At 44.1% G+C, this 10568-nt stretch overlaps 1 protein-coding gene across 1 annotated transcript in view; it reads right to left on the reverse strand.

The window, feature by feature from the left end:
• KIF19 (kinesin family member 19) overlaps positions 1–2651 on the reverse strand; it is a 40941-nt gene extending 38290 nt beyond the window's left edge. The window contains exon 1 of the mRNA XM_063456334.1: positions 2060–2651. Coding sequence (XP_063312404.1) covers positions 2060–2098 — 39 coding nt within the window. The 5' untranslated portion in view covers positions 2099–2651. The remainder of the gene's footprint in view (positions 1–2059) is intronic.
• Positions 2652–10568: the final 7917 nt, after the last annotated feature.

The following is a 10568-nucleotide window of genomic DNA, read 5'->3' on the forward strand; positions in this document are numbered from 1 at the left end:
TAAAAATATTAGGTACAAATGAACAATTTGTATTTACTGCAGTTATAACAAATTGTACAATATTTTCACGATCTTACTCAATAACAGATAATGAGTGAATTTAAATAGAAGCACAGGCAGGTAGGGATCTAAATGGCAGACTTGGAGATATACTGTATTTGGCCCTGTATTAGGGTACACCGGGGCACTGCTCGTTACACTCCCCAATGCTGATTAAACTTTGACCTCACATAATAAAACACACAGACACAATCCTAGCAAACTGCGGGTTCGTTTTTTCCCAAAGTCATCTATTTAAAGGATTGACAGTCCACAGAGTAATTACTTCACCATATGGAACCTCAGGGGAAGTGTGAGCACAAAGGATGGGTCAAACTCCCCCAAATATCGCGCCCCATGGAGAATTTATTTTATTATAACAGACTTAATAAAATGAATAATAACACATATAATAAGTAAATAATAGATTAACCGCTTAAGGACCAAACTTCTGGAATAAAAGGGAATCATGACATGTCACACATGTCATGTGTCCTTAAGGAGTTAATCTGAAATAAAATCTTCCCGTGACCGCTGCACACGTTCGTACAGTAATGAGCTGCTTGCAGTAAACAAGGCACATTTTAAATTTGCATCAGATGCCAGGCTGTGCCAGCAACAGTTTGCATTTAAAGCAAAGTCCCGCCGCCTTTAATAAACGTATAACTAACTGTTCGTTTTTGGTTAATAGCCTATCCCACGCATGCTTAAACTCCTTCACTGTGTTAACATGTGTCAACGAATCATACGCCTGTCAGTGTATGGATGGAGGTATCGTTGTGTTCGTCCATAGATTGAGAGGCATTTCATTCGTTCAATGCAGCTGAACAGAACTTGTGCACAAGTCTAAGAAATACCATAAGGATTAATTCTATGCATAAAGGTGCAAGGTGTACAAACAGGGACAGATTTACCACTAGCCTAGGCGAGGTAGGTCGCTGCCTATAGGTAGCCCTCCCATGAATGCAGATTTATTTTGTTACAATAATTCATTCTATTACATAATAGATGCATTCTTTATTTGTGGCGGGTGGGTAAGTGCCAAATCACGGAGCACACAATAAGGTACAGGCGTTTTAAGGAAGGGGTAGAGGGGCATCTACTAATTGTGTGCCCACATGGTTCGAAATATCAATCCAGCCCAGAATACAAAGTGTACCAGCAAATACGACTGCTTCCAATCTGCAATCCGTGAAAAAATGAAGACCTACAATTCACCAAACAGTGTGGTACTTCTGTGATTCTCTCTGTGGGTGAGGAGAGGGTTAATCTGAAAGCTATCTTAATAACAATTAATTGCAGGCCACAATTAGTCTGTCTTAATCCTTCAGTAGGGACCCCCAGCGAGGGATTACAAAGCACAAACATACAATTACTGTGCAGTGCAGTGTGAACAGAACACTTGTCCAACAATGTCCCAACACAAACAAAAATCACTGAATATTAACCTGCACCCTGCCAGGGGCCAGCAAACTGCTCACAGAGATTTATTAATATTGGGGGGTTCTGGAAATGGTCAGGGTACAATAATAAGTCTTTATACAGACAGATTTGTAAACCTGTAAAATGTGGAATGCAGTAAAGATATAATGATGATGGCTAATGTCCCCAAAGTTTTCAAACACTGAGCCAATATGTGCACATTGAATTAATGTAACCCTAGTAGCGGGGAAGGAATAAATATAATAATTGTAATAATGTTTAATTATTGTAAAATGCATAAAAATTATAATTTCAGGAATAAGATTAAGATGAAATAATAATAAATATTAATACATGTAAATTTATTATATTAAAAAGTAAGAATAATATAATGTTGATAATAATAATAATATTACTGGAATCAAACATGATAATCATAAAAAGTTTACTAACATGATGACAATAATAACAATAAAGTAATAATAATAATAATAATAATAATATAAATGTGCAACAATGTTACTATAATATGCACAGAATATTCTATACTATCTATACTGTAATATTATAATATAAGAAGGAGATCCTGTACCCTTACCGTGAGCTGCTGATCTTTGGATTCCCCCCCGTCTTTCATGGCTGGATATCCAGGATGGCTAGCTGGTTGGCTAGCTGGGCACGTTACATGTCCCTTGGTACAGCCAGGATCCCACACACTGAGGCTGATAAAAGCAAGGCTAGCTAGGAGGATGGGTGGCTAGCAGGTTACATGTCCCTTGGTACAGCCAGGATCCCACACACTGAGGCTGACGGTAAGCTGGCTGAGTGGCTAGCAGGATGGTTAAGTGGCTAGGAGGATGGTTAAGTGGCTAGCAGGGCATGTCACATGCCTCCAGCTGCAGTCAGGGTCTCACACACTGAGGCTGGTATTAGGCCAGCTAGCTGGCTGCCTGGCTAGGTGGGTGGCTAGCTGGCTGGCTATGTGGGTGGCTAGCTGGATAGCTGGTTGGCTAGCAGGTTACATGCCCCTTGGTGCAGCCAGGATCTCACACACTGAGGCCGTGATCAGACTCTCCTGATTCCTATAAGGTTGCATGAAGGGCATGCTGTGTCTGTCCCTGTCTGTCTGTCTGTCTCTGCTGTCTGTCTCTGTCTCTCTGTGTCTCATGGATTCCCTGGAGATCTGAAAACCCAACACAACAAACCAGCCCAACTGTCACTGCAGCTCAGCACGCCCCCTCTGGTGGCCGCTCGCGGTACTGCGGGCTGTGTGATGCTGCAATGGGAATTAATTACTGGGAATTTAACCAATAATTCAGGATTGGTAGGTATAAAATCTCACAGAACTGGGAAAATCAGCTGGGATAAAAATAGAGTTTATTAAAAGAAAAACATTATTTAAAATTAGAGCTGAAATAGTTAAACTGTGACTACAGACCCTGAAACTGTGACTACAGACCCTGAAACTGACTACAGACCCTGAAACTGTGACTACAGACCCTGAAACTGTGACTACAGACTCTGAAACTGACTACAGACCCTGAAACTGACTATAGACACTGAAACTGACTACAGACTCTGAAACTGTGACTACAGACCCTGAAACTGACTACAGACCCTGAAACTGTGACTATAGACCCTGAAACTGACTACAGACCCTGAAACTGACTATAGACACTGAAACTGACTACAGACTCTGAAACTGTGACTACAGACCCTGAAACTGACTACAGACCCTGAAACTGTGACTATAGACCCTGAAACTGACTACAGACCCTGAAACTGACTACAGACCCTGAAACTGACTACAGACCCTGAAACTGACTATAGACCCTGAAACTGACTACAGACCCTGAAACTGACTATAGACACTGAAACTGACTACAGACTCTGAAACTGTGACTACAGACCCTGAAACTGACTACAGACCCTGAAACTGTGACTATAGATCCTGAAACTGACTACAGACCCTGAAACTGACTATAGACCCTGAAACTGACTACAGACCTTGAAACTGTTACTACAGACCCTGAAACTGACTACAGACCCTGAAACTGACTATAGACCCTGAAACTGACTACAGACCCTGAAACTGTGACTACAGACCCTGAAACTGACTACAGACCCTGAAACTGACTATAGACCCTGAAACTGACTACAGACCCTGAAACTGACTATAGACACTGAAACTGACTACAGACTCTGAAACTGTGACTACAGACCCTGAAACTGACTACAGACCCTGAAACTGTGACTATAGACCCTGAAACTGACTACAGACCCTGAAACTGACTATAGACACTGAAACTGACTACAGACTCTGAAACTGTGACTACAGACCCTGAAACTGACTACAGACCCTGAAACTGTGACTATAGACCCTGAAACTGACTACAGACCCTGAAACTGACTACAGACCCTGAAACTGTGACTACAGACCCTGAAACTGACTACAGACCCTGAAACTGACTATAGACCCTGAAACTGACTACAGACCCTGAAACTGACTATAGACACTGAAACTGACTACAGACTCTGAAACTGTGACTACAGACCCTGAAACTGACTACAGACCCTGAAACTGTGACTATAGATCCTGAAACTGACTACAGACCCTGAAACTGACTATAGACCCTGAAACTGACTACAGACCTTGAAACTGTGACTACAGACCCTGAAACTGACTTCAGACCCTGAAACTGACTATAGACCCTGAAACTGACTACAGACCCTGAAACTGACTACAGACCCTGAAACTGTGACTACAGACCCTGAAACTGACTACAGACCCTGAAACTGACTATAGACCCTGAAACTGACTACAGACCCTGAAACTGACTATAGACACTGAAACTGACTACAGACTCTGAAACTGTGACTACAGACCCTGAAACTGACTACAGACCCTGAAACTGTGACTATAGACCCTGAAACTGACTACAGACCCTGAAACTGACTATAGACACTGAAACTGACTACAGACTCTGAAACTGTGACTACAGACCCTGAAACTGACTACAGACCCTGAAACTGTGACTATAGACCCTGAAACTGACTACAGACCCTGAAACTGACTACAGACCCTGAAACTGTGACTACAGACCCTGAAACTGACTACAGACCCTGAAACTGTGACTACAGACCCTGAAACTGACTACAGACCCTGAAACTGACTATAGACCCTGAAACTGACTACAGACCCTGAAACTGACTATAGACACTGAAACTGACTACAGACTCTGAAACTGTGACTACAGACCCTGAAACTGACTACAGACCCTGAAACTGTGACTATAGATCCTGAAACTGACTACAGACCCTGAAACTGACTATAGACCCTGAAACTGACTACAGACCCTGAAACTGACTATAGACCCTGAAACTGACTACAGACCCTGAAACTGACTATAGACACTGAAACTGACTACAGACTCTGAAACTGTGACTACAGACCCTGAAACTGACTACAGACCCTGAAACTGTGACTATAGATCCTGAAACTGACTACAGACCCTGAAACTGACTATAGACCCTGAAACTGACTACAGACCTTGAAACTGTGACTACAGACCCTGAAACTGACTTCAGACCCTGAAACTGACTATAGACCCTGAAACTGACTACAGACCCTGAAACTGACTACAGACCCTGAAACTGTGACTACAGACCCTGAAACTGACTACAGACCCTGAAACTGACTATAGACCCTGAAACTGACTACAGACCCTGAAACTGACTATAGACACTGAAACTGACTACAGACTCTGAAACTGTGACTACAGACCCTGAAACTGACTACAGACCCTGAAACTGTGACTATAGACCCTGAAACTGACTACAGACCCTGAAACTGACTATAGACACTGAAACTGACTACAGACTCTGAAACTGTGACTACAGACCCTGAAACTGACTACAGACCCTGAAACTGTGACTATAGACCCTGAAACTGACTACAGACCCTGAAACTGACTACAGACCCTGAAACTGTGACTACAGACCCTGAAACTGACTACAGACCCTGAAACTGTGACTACAGACCCTGAAACTGACTACAGACCCTGAAACTGACTATAGACCCTGAAACTGACTACAGACCCTGAAACTGACTATAGACACTGAAACTGACTACAGACTCTGAAACTGTGACTACAGACCCTGAAACTGACTACAGACCCTGAAACTGTGACTATAGATCCTGAAACTGACTACAGACCCTGAAACTGACTATAGACCCTGAAACTGACTACAGACCTTGAAACTGTGACTACAGACCCTGAAACTGACTTCAGACCCTGAAACTGACTATAGACCCTGAAACTGACTACAGACCCTGAAACTGACTACAGACCCTGAAACTGTGACTACAGACCCTGAAACTGACTACAGACCCTGAAACTGACTATAGACCCTGAAACTGACTACAGACCCTGAAACTGACTATAGACACTGAAACTGACTACAGACTCTGAAACTGTGACTACAGACCCTGAAACTGACTACAGACCCTGAAACTGTGACTATAGACCCTGAAACTGACTACAGACCCTGAAACTGACTATAGACACTGAAACTGACTACAGACTCTGAAACTGTGACTACAGACCCTGAAACTGACTACAGACCCTGAAACTGTGACTATAGACCCTGAAACTGACTACAGACCCTGAAACTGACTACAGACCCTGAAACTGTGACTACAGACCCTGAAACTGACTACAGACCCTGAAACTGACTATAGACCCTGAAACTGACTACAGACCCTGAAACTGACTATAGACACTGAAACTGACTACAGACTCTGAAACTGTGACTACAGACCCTGAAACTGACTACAGACCCTGAAACTGTGACTATAGATCCTGAAACTGACTACAGACCCTGAAACTGACTATAGACCCTGAAACTGACTACAGACCTTGAAACTGTGACTACAGACCCTGAAACTGACTACAGACTGTGACTACAGACCCTGAAACTGACTATAGACACTGAAACTGACTACAGACCCTGAAACTGACTACAGACTGTGACTACAGACCCTGAAACTGTGACTATAGACCCTGAAACTGACTACAGACCCTGAAACTGACTACAGACCCTGAAACTGACTACAGACCCTGAAACTGTGACTACAGACCCTGAAACTGACTACAGACCCTGAAACTGACTACAGACCCTGAAACTGTGACTACAGACTCTGAAACTGACGTCAGACACTGAAACTGACTACAGACCCTGAAACTGACTACAGACCCTGAAACTGACTACAGACCCTGAAACTGTGACTACAGACCCTGAAACTGACTACAGACCGTGAAACTGACTACAGACCCTGAAACTGACTACAGACCCTGAAACTGTGACTACAGACCCTGAAACTGACTACAGACCCTGAAACTGTGACTATAGACCCTGAAACTGACTACAGACCCTGAAACTGTGACTACAGACCCTGAAACTGACTATAGACCCTGAAACTGACTACAGACCCTGAAACTGACTACAGACCCTGAAACTGACTATAGACCCTGAAACTGACTATAGACCCTGAAACTGACTACAGACTCTGAAACTGTGACTACAGACCCTGAAACTGACTACAGACCCTGAAACTGACTACAGACCCTGAAACTGTGACTACAGACCCTGAAACTGTGACTACAGACCCTGAAACTGACTACAGACCCTGAAACTGTGACTACAGACCCTGAAACTGACTACAGACCCTGAAACTGTGACTACAGACCCTGAAACTGACTATAGACTCTGAAACTGTGACTACAGACCCTGAAACTGACTATAGACTCTGAAACTGTGACTACAGACTCTGAAACTGTGACTACAGACCCTGAAACTGACTATAGACTCTGAAACTGTGACTATAGACCCTGAAACTGACTACAGACTCTGAAACTGTGACTACAGACCCTGAAACTGACTACAGACCCTGAAACTGTGACTACAGACCCTGAAACTGACTACAGACCCTGAAACTGTGACTACAGACCCCGAAACTGACTACAGACCCTGAAACTGTGACTACAGACCCTGAAACTGACTATAGACTCTGAAACTGTGACTACAGACCCTGAAACTGACTACAGACCCTGAAACTGACTACAGACACTGAAACTGACTTCAGACCCTGAAACTGACTACAGACACTGAAACTGACTACAGACCCTGAAACTGTGACTATAGACCCTGAAACTGTGACTACAGACCCTGAAACTGACTACAAACCCTGAAACCGACTACAGACCTTGAAACTGACTACAGACACTGAAACTGACTACAGACCCTGAAACTGTGACTATAGACCCTGAAACTGTGACTACAGACCCTGAAACTGACTACAGACCCTGAAACTGTGACTACAGACCCTGAAACTGACTACAGACCCTGAAAGTGTTACTACAGACCCTGAAACTGACTACAGACCCTGAAACTGTGACTACAGACACTGAAACTGACTACAGACCCCGAAACTGACTACAGACCCTGAAACTGACTACAGACCCTGAAACTGACTACAGACTCTGAAACTGACTACAGACCCTGAAACTGTGACTACAGACCCTGAAACTGTGACTACAGACCCTGAAACTGGCTACAGACCCTGAAACTGTGACTATAGACCCTGCAACTGACTACAGACACTGAAACTGTGACTACAGACCCTGAAACTGTGACTACAGACCCTGAAACTGGCTACAGACCCTGAAACTGACTACAGACCCTGAAACTGTGACTACAGACCCTGAAACTGACTACAGACCCTGAAACTGTGACTATAGACCCTGAAACTGACTACAGACCCTGAAACTGACTACAGACCCTGAAACTGACTACAGACCCTGAAACTGTGACTACAGACCCTGAAACTGTGACTACAGACCCTGAAACTGACTACAGACCCTGAAACTGTGACTACAGACCCTGAAACTGACTACAGACCCTGAAACTGTGACTACAGACCCTGAAACTGACTATAGACTCTGAAACTGTGACTACAGACCCCGAAACTGACTACAGACCCTGAAACTGTGACTACAGACCCTGAAACTGACTATAGACTCTGAAACTGTGACTACAGACCCTGAAACTGACTACAGACCCTGAAACCGACTACAGACCTTGAAACTGACTACAGACACTGAAACTGACTTCAGACCCTGAAACTGACTACAGACACTGAAACTGACTACAGACCCTGAAACTGTGACTATAGACCCTGAAACTGTGACTACAGACCCTGAAACTGACTACAAACCCTGAAACTGACTACAGACCTTGAAACTGACTACAGACACTGAAACTGACTACAGACCCTGAAACTGTGACTATAGACCCTGAAACTGTGACTACAGACCCTGAAACTGACTACAGACCCTGAAACTGTGACTACAGACCCTGAAACTGACTACAGACCCTGAAACTGTGACTACAGACCCTGAAACTGACTACAGACCCTGAAACTGTGACTACAGACACTGAAACTGACTACAGACCCCGAAACTGACTACAGACCCTGAAACTGACTACAGACCCTGAAACTGACTACAGACTCTGAAACTGACTACAGACCCTGAAACTGTGACTACAGACCCTGAAACTGTGACTACAGACCCTGAAACTGGCTACAGACCCCGAAACTGTGACTATAGACCCTGCAACTGACTACAGACACTGAAACTGTGACTACAGACCCTGAAACTGTGACTACAGACCCTGAAACTGGCTACAGACCCTGAAACTGACTACAGACCCTGAAACTGACTACAGACCCTGAAACTGTGACTACAGACCCTGAAACTGACTACAGACCCTGAAACTGTGACTATAGACCCTGAAACTGACTACAGACCCTGAAACTGACTATAGACCCTGAAACTGACTACAGACCCTGAAACTGTGACTACAGACCCTGAAACTGACTACAGACCCTGAAACTGACTACAGACCCTGAAACTGTGACTACAGACGCTGAAACTGTGACTACAGACCCTGAAACTGACTACAGACCCTGAAACTGTGACTACAGACCCTGAAACTGACTACAGACCCTGAAACTGTGACTACAGACCCTGAAACTGACTATAGACTCTGAAACTGTGACTACAGACCCTGAAACTGACTATAGACTCTGAAACTGTGACTACAGACCCTGAAACTGTGACTACAGACCCTGAAACTGACTATAGACTCTGAAACTGTGACTATAGACCCTGAAACTGACTACAGACTCTGAAACTGTGACTACAGACCCTGAAACTGACTACAGACCCTGAAACTATGACTACAGACCCTGAAACTGACTACAGACCCTGAAACTGTGACTACAGACCCTGAAACTGACTACAGACCCTGAAACTGTGACTACAGACCCTGAAACTGACTATAGACTCTGAAACTGTGACTACAGACCCTGAAACTGACTACAGACCCTGAAACCGACTACAGACCTTGAAACTGACTACAGACACTGAAACTGACTACAGACCCTGAAACTGTGACTACAGACCCTGAAACTGACTACAGACCCTGAAACCGACTACAGACCTTGAAACTGACTACAGACACTGAAACTGACTACAGACCCTGAAACTGTGACTATAGACCCTGAAACTGTGACTACAGACCCTGAAACTGACTACAGACCCTGAAACTGTGACTACAGACCCTGAAACTGACTACAGACCCTGAAACTGTGACTACAGACCCTGAAACTGACTACAGACCCTGAAACTGTGACTACAGACACTGAAACTGACTACAGACCCCGAAACTGACTACAGACCCTGAAACTGACTACAGACCCTGAAACTGTGACTACAGACCCTGAAACTGTGACTACAGACCCTGAAACTGACGTCAGACACTGAAACTGACTACAGACCCTGAAACTGACTACAGACCCTGAAACTGACTACAGACCCTGAAACTGTGACTACAGACCCTGAAACTGACTACAGACCGTGAAACTGACTACAGACCCTGAAACTGACTACAGACCCTGAAACTGTGACTACAGACCCTGAAACTGACTACAGACCCTGAAACTGTGACTATAGACCCTGAAACTGACTACAGACCCTGAAACT

Source organism: Pelobates fuscus, chromosome 5, assembly GCF_036172605.1.
Source record: "Pelobates fuscus isolate aPelFus1 chromosome 5, aPelFus1.pri, whole genome shotgun sequence".
Taxonomy (NCBI): Eukaryota; Metazoa; Chordata; class Amphibia; order Anura; family Pelobatidae; genus Pelobates; species Pelobates fuscus.